The sequence below is a fragment of the Hemibagrus wyckioides genome, linkage group LG14 (genome assembly GCF_019097595.1).
Source record: "Hemibagrus wyckioides isolate EC202008001 linkage group LG14, SWU_Hwy_1.0, whole genome shotgun sequence".
Classification (NCBI taxonomy): Eukaryota; Metazoa; Chordata; class Actinopteri; order Siluriformes; family Bagridae; genus Hemibagrus; species Hemibagrus wyckioides.
The window spans coordinates 17,566,817-17,579,707 of NC_080723.1; the positions used below are offsets into that span (position 1 = coordinate 17,566,817).

General features: G+C 37.8%; 1 protein-coding gene across 1 annotated transcript in view; it reads left to right on the forward strand.

Moving 5' to 3' along the window:
- Positions 1-7,112: 7,112 nt before the first annotated feature.
- wu:fb13g09 (ATP-binding cassette sub-family C member 5) overlaps positions 7,113-12,891 on the forward strand; it is a 42,465-nt gene continuing 36,686 nt past the window's right edge. The window contains exons 1-3 of the mRNA XM_058407649.1: positions 7,113-7,525; positions 9,019-9,194; positions 9,498-9,653. Coding sequence (XP_058263632.1) covers positions 9,028-9,194; positions 9,498-9,653 — 323 coding nt within the window. The 5' untranslated portion in view covers positions 7,113-7,525; positions 9,019-9,027. The remainder of the gene's footprint in view (positions 7,526-9,018; positions 9,195-9,497; positions 9,654-12,891) is intronic.

A 12,891-nucleotide genomic window follows, 5' to 3' on the forward strand; every position in this document is an offset into this window, starting at 1 on the left:
AAGCAAACACTGGCCAAGAAGGCAAACACACAGACACGGCATATAACAAGAGTGTTATAATTAAAAACAGGAACATTCCTACTATTCAGGTTACAGATGTTTCTGTACACTGTGCCATCGGGATGGTGCGCTCCAAGTAAAAGCTGTCCTATTAAATTCAGATCACATTTATTGATCAAGAAGGTAACATTGTAGTTCATGGTTTTTATGAAGAATACCAATAGATATAAAGGAAGTCAATCAATTCTGCATATTTTATTTGGCTTCAATTCAGCTGTAGGAACAAAACTCTTACTAAAGTTAATCCTCAAGCACCTATACCGACAGCATGATGGAAGGGGAATGAAATACAGATGGAGTGGGTGACCTTGATCATTTAGGACTATATGTGCTTTCTAAAGCGTGGCTGAAGTGACACAGTCTGATAAATTAGGAGTAGGAATACCAATAATCTCACTAGCCGAGGTAAAAGTTTGTTCTTATTAACAACTGTAAGCATACGAAAGAAACAGCTCCCAAATTGTCCCTTCTTTAAATGTGGCCATGTGGAAAAGTCACTGCTTTTTGTTATATTAACACATACAGCAATTTTATCTCTGCAAGTCTCCAGTCTGGTGACTATAAAGTCACCAGGAGACATTTCTACTCCTTGTTGCCATAGCAATAACGTTTCTCAGTGGGTGGAAACACAGCTAGAAACAAATCGACAGATTTTTTTTTTTTTTACCGCTAAAGTGAAACATTATGGAAGGCGTTTTGATACAAAACTCAGCATCGTATCATACGAGATGAAGGAGAAGCAGTGTGTGCTGTTTGTCACGGATCACGTCCATCTACTGTCTCCTCACGCTGGTAGTCGCTGCAGCAAATCGCTCCGTATTTACATAAAGTTCAACTTTTCTCAGTCTCTGGACACGCCCCCTTCTAATCTCCAATGTTGAAAATAAATGCACCTCGGTCACTTTGTCGCTGTGATTTGCTATACGTCTGAACGCAGCATTAGATATGACATATGACTCCTCACTGGAGGAGGTTTTATGCCTATTACACTCTTACTATATTAACTGGTCTTTTCAAAATGTGCCCTGTTTCTTTTTCATGATGTAAACCTTTTAAAGCGGTAACATGTGTTCTTGACTTGTTAGAAGGAGTTTGTGTCTCAGCCAGTGCACCATGTGGTTTTAACTGCAACTCTATAAATCATTAATCACTTCAGCTTTCCAGCAAGTTTAGCATCCGACAAGCAGCGCTGCCAAAAATCCGACTCTTTTTGCATAAGTTTTTGGCTAAGACCCTTTGTTGATCTTCCAGCTCTTATCCAAATATAGAGCTCTGAAACCTCAGCTGTCTGCCCTTTTAACTCTCGCACTAAAGAGTGTGTCAGAACGTAGCACTGGATTGTATTTCCTTTAATTTCTACTTATTGGCTTACAGTTGCAAATCAAAATCAGTTAGTTGTCATTAAGTCAGATGTCATTAAGCCAATAAAACTCTCTCTTTAAACTCTTTAACCCTCATCTTTAAGGCCACAGAATTTGTTCATTATATCCAACTTGTGTTGATTTAAACTTGAACGCTGAAGTTGATTTATTTTCTTCGTTGTAGGTGTAAGTATTTTGAGCTTCAGTATTAGGATCTACAAAATACAGATGTCTGCTATGGAGAAATGATGATGTGATTATAACATAACATTCAGCTAATGATTCCATACAAAGTGCTTCTGCTCTTAGAGATCCCTCAGTGTTTATCATATTGTATAAACTTATAAAATTCCAACTGCAGTCAGTGTCATACAGTGAAGGTCAAAAGTCTGAGACTATTATGAAAATCTTTCTTTTTTTTTTTTTTTGGTTATTATTTATTTATTTATTTATAAGAAAGAATGGGAAATAAACGGCAGGTTTTAGTATTTTGAAATACTAAACTATTAAGTAATTACATAATAAATCAATATAGAAAACAAAGAAACTTTTGAAAATAAAAATATTAAAAATACACAAACTTAAACGTTCAATAACTTGAATATTTAATATTCAACTCTTTTTCTAGATCCCTATTTAAATCTAAGCAAAAGTCTGAGATTGATTATTCTAACTGCTTTGGACAAAACATCAGATTTTCCTCATGTCTACTCTCTTCTATTTCTTTTTCCATTCAAATCTCTTCCGCATGTGATCACACGGCACGCCGATCTAAAATGGATCACAAGATTCCTGACAAACTTCATGCAGATCAAGTAGTCACTGTCATTAAAGCTAAAAAAAAAAAACTGGACAAATCAAGTACTTAGAAATCTAGAGAACTATTTTAATAATATTAATATTTGTAAATAATATAATTTGTAATAAAAATCTTTGTATTACAATAGAAAATAATGCACTGAAAACCCTTCTGTAATGAGGTCTACCAAAACTTATTTAAGATATTTAAGTTCACGTAACTTGATGAGTTACTGCACTTAAATTATTAAAGTTAACTTGGTGTTCATTTCAAGTGTATTGAAATATTTAAGTTACCTTAACCTAGTAACTGATTTTGTTTTATTCACGAAAGATTAAACCAATTAACTACTAAAGTTCTTAATCAAACATATTAATCAGCACATGGACTCGACATTCCACCATTTTAATAAAATCACATTGACACACTCTGTAACCATAGTAACAATAATAATGTCCCACATTAACTAATGCACTACATAAATGTACAAGCATTTTAAATGTTAAGCTTTTAATCCTTCAGTAAGTGATAATGGAGGAAGCCTAAAATTCCTGAATTTATGAAAATAAATAAATAAAGTTTAAATGTGGATGGTAAGAATACTGACTCAAAGTCTGCAACATGTGTACTTTAGATTTCAGCAAATTCTGCATCCTCCAGTCAGGTTCACTGTGTTTTTTATTTCTGTGTAATTTAAGAAGACTTCATCTTCTGATAAACTTTTACTTTAATGTCCACTGTGTAAGTCATTTAAATGTGAGGCCACAGTGCTTGTGGGAGGTCCTGCATGTTGTCAGTCACCACTTGGACTTCAAGTATTATTTCTAGAGAAAGAAGGCAAATGCAAGGAGCTGGATAAACTTTGATTATCTTGTTAACGCTTATATTTGGGAGACACCCTTATCCAGAGCGACTTACATTTTATCTCATTTTATACAACTGAGCAATTCAGGGTGAAGGGCCTTGCTCAGGGGCCCCAGCAGTGGCAAACTGATGGACCTGGAATTGAAATCAGAACTTTCCAGTCAGTAGTCCAACTCCTTAACTGCTAAGCTACCACAACCCATGGTAAAATGGCAACAGTTTAAGGGGTGGGATACATTAAGCCATTAGTGAACAGTCAGTTCATAATGCAGAAAAATGGTCAAGAGCTAGGATCTGAGCAAATTGAAAAGGGACAAATGCAGCGGTTAGTACCTACCAAAAGTGGTGAACTGGTGAACTGGAGACAGGCTGATGGACGGCCAGATCTCAAGGATGCACAAAGGCTAATTCATACACAGTATTAGGCAGGTGGATTTAACCCTGGTGTTCCATTCTGCTGATGGAATGTGAATGTAATGGTATAAAATGAGTCAAGGGACCTTTGGCTTTCTATGTGAGATGTATTTCCCTCTGTTGGAGAATCTTACACGGAATTTTAATGGTTGAAAATAACACCAAGTTTCAGAAGCTCGTGAACAAGCACTTTGAGCATCTCAGAGAGCAGAAATGGGTTTGATGTTTGTATTTACTTTGAAGATAGAAACATTTGATTGGAAAAATCAATATTTTGCCCTTGGTAGGCTAGCTAAAAACAGAAATTCGTGTGGAAAAGCTACAGATTCTCATAGCCCTGAGTGTCTACTTTTATATGAGCCATTAAACAACACTGTGTGTGACATGATAAAGATGTTTAATGCTGAACATGGACACAACAAAACAGGCACAAATTCCAGGCAAAAATTTTTTGGCCTCTAGTTAAAATAGTTAACTTTATCGCTGATCGGTGTATAAACATAGTAAACTGAACAAATCCACAAACCAAATGAGTTGACGAAACTTCATTCTACCTTGTTTAATACAAAGCAAAATTATCTGTAAGTATAGATGTGAATTTACAGTTAAGAAATTATGTACATGCTTCTTGTAAAGCTTTTAAAGGGCTACAAAGTTTATTTGTACAAAAAGGATCGCAATGCTTCTTATATATTCCAAACAACATGATTGTGTATTTTCTGTCATTTTGGCAAGATTAGTGCATATACAACATGGTTCTTTTCCTTAACAATCATGCATTGCCCTGGCATATATTCACAAGAAATTCACCTAACACAAAGGAGTTTCTTCTTGTAATTGTTGACACCCACTGGGTCACAGGGTTTTGCTTCTGAAACTTGACAGCTTTGTTCAACAGTAGTAAAGGAGATGCATGTATCTGAGTCAGCTGCTGAATAGATCTTGCTGGAACATGGAGAATGCTTTGCATCCTCGAAATAAACACACACCAAATTGTGCTCTAACTGATGTACTAAATCAGAACGAGTTTAAATCAGCAGAATGAGTTCATTCACCTTCATTAACCTCAATTTCAGTCTCATCCAAAGAAATCTGCTCTGGTGCTTCGCTCTCATTTTCATCACTTTTTACCAGAAATTATTTTTGGCTTCTGTATCCTCCAGTCAGGTTCACCGTGTTTCGTATTTCCGTGTGAATTAAAAAGTTGTATAAACACTGCTCTGGAACTCTGAAACCTTTGTCGAGACACTTTATCTTCTGATTTACACTCTAATGTCTACTGCACAAGTAATTTAAAAAAATTCTGCTCCTCTGCATGGTTCAGAAATTTCACAGAAGCTGGCAATTAAAGGTAAGTGGTGCTATTTTCCTATTTCTCTTTTGCATGAATTATTTTTGACAAAAGACTTTCAGACTACTGATGGAGATAAATGTGTAGTGATGGTCCTGGTGTAGAGATGGAAAAGATACAGCTTTTGTCCTCCTTGTTTCAAGTGATCATGTCTCTTGTCTTGTCTCTTGTCTTGACGTATAAAAATACTTTTATTTCTTGGCTCATATCACTTAATATAAAAACTATTGAAAATAATCTAAACCAACAAATAAAGGTTCCTGGCTTCACTTAAAAGTGCAAACATGCTGGAAGGTCTCTCTCTCTCTCTCTCTCTCTCTCTCTCTGTAGCATAGTCATGGTGAAAAATATGAAAATGAATGAATGAAAATGAAATGGCCTTTATTTGTCACATATACATTACAGCACAGTGAAATTCTTTCTTCACATATCCCATCCTTGGAGGTTGGGGTCAGAGCACAGGGTCAGCCATGATACAGCGCCCCTGGAGCAGAGAGGGTTAAGGGCCTTGCTCAAGGGCCCAACAGTGGCAACTTGGTGGTGCTGGGGCTTCAACCCCTGATCTTCTGGTCAAGAACCCAGAGCCTTAACCACTTGAGCCACCACTGCAAGTTTACAGACTGGGAAAAGTTTACAGACTCTGGTTTCCTTCATCAGTCCATATACATGCACTGTAGCTGACTGGCATCTCTAAATTCTCCACTGTGTGTGTGTGTGAGAGAGAGAGAGAGAGAGAGAGTGAGTGAGTGAGAGACAAAGAGAAACAGAGAGTAAAAGAGTGAGTGACAGAGAGACAGAGAGATAGATAGAGAGAGAGAGAGAGAGAGAGAGAGAGAGAGAGAGAGAGAGAGAGAGACAAAGAGAAACAGAGAGTAAAAGAGTGAGTGACAGAGAGACAGAGAGATAGATAGATAGATAGATAGATAGAGAGAGAGAGAGAGAGAGAGAGAGAGAGAGACAGAGTGAGTGAGAGACAAAGAGAAACAGAGAGTAAAAGAGTGAGTGACAGAGAGACAGAGAGATAGATAGATAGATAGAGAGAGAGAGAGAGAGAGAGAGAGAGAGAGAGAGAGAGAGACAGAGTGAGTGAGAGACAAAGAGAAACAGAGAGTAAAAGAGTGAGTGACAGAGAGACAGAGAGAGAGAAACAGAGAGAGAGTGAAAGAGTGAGTGAGTGAGAGAGAGAGCTCAGTGCAAAATCTGATATCTTTATAAATCTTAAATACCGGATTTATCTGAAGTTATTAATTAATTAATTATTAATATCATTATGAGATTATTCTAAATAAAATAAGATTATTCAGCCTGGAGAGAGAGAGAGAGAGAGAGAGAGAGAGAGATCTTGTCTAGTTCAGAGATCAGAGTGAGGTGTTTTAAAGAATCATGGTTTTGAGTTCATAACTCTTGACATTTTAGGGTTATGTATTATGTAGTTAAATAAGTGTATAGTAAATCTTTTTGATTTAAGTAATGTCTATTATCATGAGTTAAGTAAAGACATCATTCAGGTGCCGAACTTTAGGATGGTTTTATGGAAAGTACATAATTTACACTTATATCGCCAAAGGTTTTGGGACGTCTACCTTTACATGCAAATGAATGTAATTATAACAGCTTCAACTCTTCTGGATTGTGTTTATGGGAATTTTTCTCTAGAAGCGCATTTGTGAGGTCAGGCACTGATGTTGGACGAGAAGGTCTGGCTCGCAGTCTCCGCTCTAATTCATCCCAAAGGTCTTCTATCAGGTTGAGGTCAAGTGTAGTGAAGTGAAGTTCCTCCACACCAAACTCACTCATCCATGTCTTTATGGACCTTGCTTTGTGCACTGGTGTGCAGTCATGTTGGAACAGGAAGGGGTCATCCCCAAACTGTTCCCACAAAGTTGGGAGCATGGAATTGTCCAAAATGTCTTGGAATCCAAAATATCCCTGGGAGTGGGTTGGGGTGGGGGGGTCATATCTGCATATCCCTGTACGTAGTGTATGTACAGGGATATGCAGAATTATTGGCACCTTTTATGAAACGTAATACCTGAAAAGTGATGTTTTGATCTCCGTCATACAGTGTGGGATTAAAACCTATACTCTTATCGTTCCTTATTCGTCTCTCGGTATCTATAAAGCTGTACACGTGACTGTTTCTTTATCACGATGAACAGTCCGTGCTGTACTGCCTCACTCGTTACCACGGCGACGAAAGCAAAGCAACGTGGTGATTGGTCGGCGGCGAATGACGTCACGCTGATATAGGGAATTCCGCCGGGCGCGTTTGTGGAAGGTCCCACAGCTGAAAGTGCGACTGGGAACTTCGGTCTGTTTTCCTGCCGCTGACTTTTCTGCTTTTATTTTTTATTTTTAATTTATGTCTCTATTCATTTTAGAGAGAAGGCTCACTCTCGTACCGGAAGTATGCTCTATAGGTTTGTTTTTGTTTTCTATAAGGAGTTGTGACATGTTAAGGAAAGGAGCTGACAACTGCAGCACAGCTTCTAATATTAATAATAATAATAATAATAATAATAATATTACTAAGAATAAAACTGAAAAAGCGAGAAGAAGAGCCAAAACCCAGGGCTGATATTATTTTTAGGAATTTTTTTGTATGCTTTTTAATTATTTTAAATACTTTTGTAAAGACAAGAGGGTGAAACTCCCGAGGTTGGAGCAGTCTGAGATGTAAGTTATTTCCCTTTCCAACATTATCCCTTTCAGCTCTCTGTTTTATTCATTTGTTGCTCATTAATTAACCAATATAATTATTTTACTATAATTAACGCTTTGTTATTGAATGAGTAAAATACGAATTGTGGCCTAAAACTTTTTTTTTTTTGCAACTATGTAAACTTTTTTAGGGTTAAAAATAAATAAATAAATAATTATAATTTATTATATAACATGATCCAGCAATTTCTATTAAACCTCCTGTAAGAATCACAGAAATGTTGCTGGAAATCCTAATTATTATATACAACTCTACGTATATATCATCGTATCAGTATCTGTCTCTCATCCCATCATTAAATTACAAAAAAATATAAAAAATAAAAATAAACCTCTCTTGACTTTACCGTGAGAACCACGGCTCTGTTCTGGAGCTGGAGCCGGTGTTTGTTTAACAGCTAGGTGTGCTCTGTGTACATCTGTGCAAGAAAGAGGGAAGTGCACCCACTTTATCCAATATTCACACATCATTTCACAGGTAAAGAAGATAAGAAGTGAAAGAAGTCATTAATACCCTAAGTTAGCGAAATCAGTTATGTTCATTTCCCTTCGCTGTGCTGAGATACACCTTGTTTTTTCAATTCATTTCCTTTTTTGTGTAAAGAAAAAAAGAAAAAGAGAAAAGAAATTTGCATCAATGAGTATGCAAATTTTGTTGCTTTATCTCCAGCAGACCTAAAATGAGAATATAGGTAAATTTCCTTAAGGTGTGTTTTGTTTGTTTGTTTGTTTCTAACAGGATGTTGGGTAAGAGGAGCCTGGAATAGTGAAAAAAAAAACTCCAAAGAAAAAGTTAATGTTTCTTAATGTTAGAGGAAATGTATTACTTGTTGCAGAATATTTATCATTCAACCCTTTAATCTCCCACGACTGTGTCCTGACTAACATTCGTAACTTTTGTGGCGCTTTTTCTATTACTGAGTCAGTCACAGTAGCTACTGCATGAAGACTGAATGAGACAAAATCATGAAATATCTGTTCACTGACACATCAATCCCCACGCCGCTTAAACCATCATCTTTTATCAATAATTACGTAATAGGTGCATTGTTATTAAAAAAAAAAAAAAAAATAGTCTGAACTTCTTGTCAGAGCTTTTGTTTTTATTTTCCCCGCTGATACTTTTAGCTGAATTGACGTCATCGCAGATTACGCCACAGACAGATCAGTGACAGGCTCGTGTGTTGGGCTTACAGTCCATGAGTCCTTGAGGACGCCAACTGCTATCTTTAAATAGATAAGCACTTTAAATTTATACCACCCTTCACCATGCAAGGTGTGTTCAGTTGTCTGCAGTTAGTGAACACGTGCAGACGAACGGCTTCTCTCTCTCTTCTCTCTCTCTCTCTCTCTCTCTCTATCTCAGGAGCATGAAGCTTTACACTGATCCATGACAAAGGTTACAGAAGTCACATTGTGAGAGTTAAGTGTCTGTATGTCTTTGTTAGAAAGCAGAAATGCACCCAGATGCCTTTCAGGCTGCTGTCCAGGTTGAGGGTTTGCCCCTGTCCTGCCCCGAGACCCAGGCAGACCTAGTGGAGGATGATCTGGACTACGGGACAAAAAGACAAGGGAAATACCATCAGAGTTTGCAGTTACTGAAGCCTTTCAGGATCACACACAAGTAAGATGACACTGCTACAGCTATCAGTGCATATTAAGACGTCTTCTGGCTTTCTGTAGCTAGAAAGCTGAAAGTGGTGTGAGTTAAATGAGCCATGATAAGGAGTCCCTTATCTTCCCCTCACAGTCTGCTCCATGTTTGAACACACCAGCTGATAAAAGCTCAGTGGAAGTTTTTGCTGCACCACAATACTTTTGTGAGGAAGCTGAAAAGTGCTGTTCAAACACTCTTTTACATGAGGCCATGCTAGCTCTTCTCAGCAGCACGCTGTGTGTCTGAACTTGTGCTGTTATTGTGTCACAGGCATCAGCACCCTGTGGATAATGCTGGCCTTTTCTCCTTCATGACCCTGCACTGGCTCACTCCATTGGCATGGAAAGCACACAAAGCGTCATCCCTCGTGATGGAGGACATTTGGGGCCTGTCCTGCCACGAAGCCTCCGAAACCAACTTTCACAGGTGAGCAGCCATTGGCTATGAGAAGTGGAACACGTTCGTTTGATTGAACATGTCAAAAGTACATCAACGCTTCAGTCATATGTCCTACAACAATAAGTGTCATGTTATTAGCATTAATAACTGCTATGTGACCTGTCATCTGTCGTACATTAACATACATTAACTACAGTACATTATGCAAAGGGGGAGGACTAACACGAGTCTTCCTATGAATCCAGTATTAATAACGCACTATAAGAACAGTTATAATGTCTTATATATCATAGATGCTACCTTATAATGAGAGTAGTGCTGGCTATAATTGAATTTTCGGTTCATTAGTTGTTTCTCATTCACTGGGACGGATGATCCAAAGAATGATCTCATAATAATAATAATAATAATAATAATAATAATAATAATAATAATAATATACATGATTACAACATGATGACTTGATGTCAGGTTACATAACATTTAGATATGTCATGTGGCAGGTTTTTGAAGGGATTTTAAAGAACGGTAAATACAACCCATGCAAATTATTAAAATTTAACGTTAACTCTTAATCTGCAAGTGAAGTCTAGGTAAAATCCACCCAGATAAGATGTACATGAGTAGATCCTATAGGTTTGATTTTACACTGTGTATATTCGCAAGGACTATAACGCAGGCTCTGCTGCTTTTAGAAATGTAAAACTGAAATATGAAATTGTGATATAAAAGAAATCAATTAAATTACAATTATATTTATGGCATTTGGTAGATGATCTTATACAGAGCGAATTACAAAAGTGCTTTGAGATTACTGTAAATAAATCTGACTATAAACTATTGTTGGGAGGTAATGAAGAAGAAAGGCTATTATTATCATTTTTGTTGTTGTTGTTGTTTACCATGATATGACATGCTATTATGGGAGGAAAAAACAACACCAACAACAGGTTGGTGTGATGCGGCCTGACTTTCTGTCACTTGTCACTGTCACTCAGAAGCTATAGCTCAGTGCTTGAAGCGTTGGACTACTGATCTGAAGGTTGTGAGGTCACATCCCATGTACGACCAAGCTGCCACCATTGAGCCCTCGAGCAAGGCCCTTAAACCTCGTCTGCTCAGAAATGAATGTAAATGGCTCTTGATATCGGCGTCTGCCAAATGCTGTAAATGTAACTGTTTTCATTGTATTATAATACTGTAAGAGCTCAAGCTGTCATGTGGAGCAATAAAACAAAAAAAAGGTGGATTTTAAATACACCCCCAGTTCCACTCATGTCAGTGCAAACCCCTTCATTTCTGATCAAAATAGCATTACTGAAAGCTCCAGCTTATGATTAACTGGTATACTGGTGTTAACCAGAAATTCCCAGCATGAAAAGAGAGTTCCATACCCGTCATCCTGACAGCATGACATGTTTATGACACGATCATGTCGGTGTTATGACACAGGAGTCAAGTGTTACTGCGTCTATTTTTGACAAGCGTGAATATAGTTGTTCAAATATAAAGTTTGAAGGTTAGGTGTGATCGGGAATTCCTGTCATGTTTGCCAGAGTGCAGTTTCAGTGTGAACAAACATTGAAGGTGAAAAAAGCGGCACCTGGATAAAAGTTGAAAGCACTGGCTTGAGTGTGTGTGTGGAGGAAAAGAAGTAGGGTTAATGTGGGATTCCCTGGAGAATCGTGGATATATCGCCTCATAGCTCTCTCTCTCACGGTGTGGGCAGATCTGGCATGTGGGTGTTATTAATAGCAAGGTTTAGAGATTAGACAGAGATGGAGTGTTCTCCCCTTGAAACATCCTGCTAAGCAGTTATGTCATTGCTACTTCAGTCTCAGAGCTGATTGTTGACTCAGTCAGGACAAGTAAACTTGTTCATTTGCAATAGGGATCAGCTACATTATGGAAACTGGACTGGTTACATTCTGTCTTGAGTTCAGTTCGGCAAGACGGTTGGCAGGCTGCGTAGACCTGAGCTACCAAGAAGTGTGGCCTGTGATCAAAGGGCAGATAATGTTCTGACAGCAGGGTTCGAGAAACTCTCAGCCGCCACCGGAGAGGAGACAGGTGTTACTTTTCACTGTGTCATGCCTCAAGGTCTCACTCTCTAGTTACTGGCTGCGGGCCAAACTTAGACAGGCTATGTTAAGAATGTGTGTGTGTGTGTGTTTGAGATACAGAGACAGAGAGAAAGAAACTGTGTTGGTATGAAGGTATAAATGCCTTATATTAAACAGTAGGATAAGGACCGAAATCTCGGCTCTAGCCTGGAAAATCGAAAGCTAGGAAATCTAATTGACAATTGAGGACAAATCCACCCCTGGGTGCCTAGGGCACAGCGTCAAACTGTATATATATATATATATATATGATCAATCCCTGCAGTTTTGTCAATATTTCTTATGCTAGTTTACGTTAAATTATAAAAAATGGTACATTTCTTTTAAAAAAGAACATCCTTGCCTTATTTTCTGTTAGGAAATTATACGAGTCTTGATTTCTGACTGATTTGCTCTTCATTAAGAAAGCATTTGTACATTACTGAACCACATTACTGAACACAACGACCACTGTTCTTACAGCTGGGATGCAATTGGATTCTGGGAAACCCCTTGCTAATAACATTCTGTAGAGATAGAATTAAACAAAAAAACTGCAATTGCTATACGGGTGGTTTCAATCATTTTTCTTCATTAGCTGCTTGTCACTCGTGACTGAAAACCTAGAAGTTATAAGCGGGCCTTCCAGGAATTAAAACAGAATCAAGTTGTACATCTTTTTCTGAGTAACAGTGATAAACAACACCATTAGCCTTCCTCTCTACATAAAGGAGGAGAGTAGGGTTCTACCTCACGTCGTCTCGGGTAGTTTTTTCTTACCTCTGTCGCCTCTGGCTTGCTCATTAGGGATCTAAATCTACATCCTGATTTCGGGAAAGCTGCTTAGTGACAATGTCTATTGTTCAAAGCGCGACACAAATAAAATCGATTTGAATTGATTCGGCTCACCCGCTCTACTGCTGCAGTCTGTGTGTGTTCTTTACCTGTATTGTATATTTTAGTTATAAAGACAAGTAACCAGTGGATATAAAGCTCAACAGTGATATGATAACCTTTTGATTTCTAGAGCAGATTTTCAAATATTTATGTTTTATTCTATAAAAGCATGTTTATGTTTAAGGATTATTGCTCCTTGTGATTGTTGTTCACATCATTCATCACTGCAGTGTTTCATTTCATTTAAGCGCTGATGCTGAAGTGTG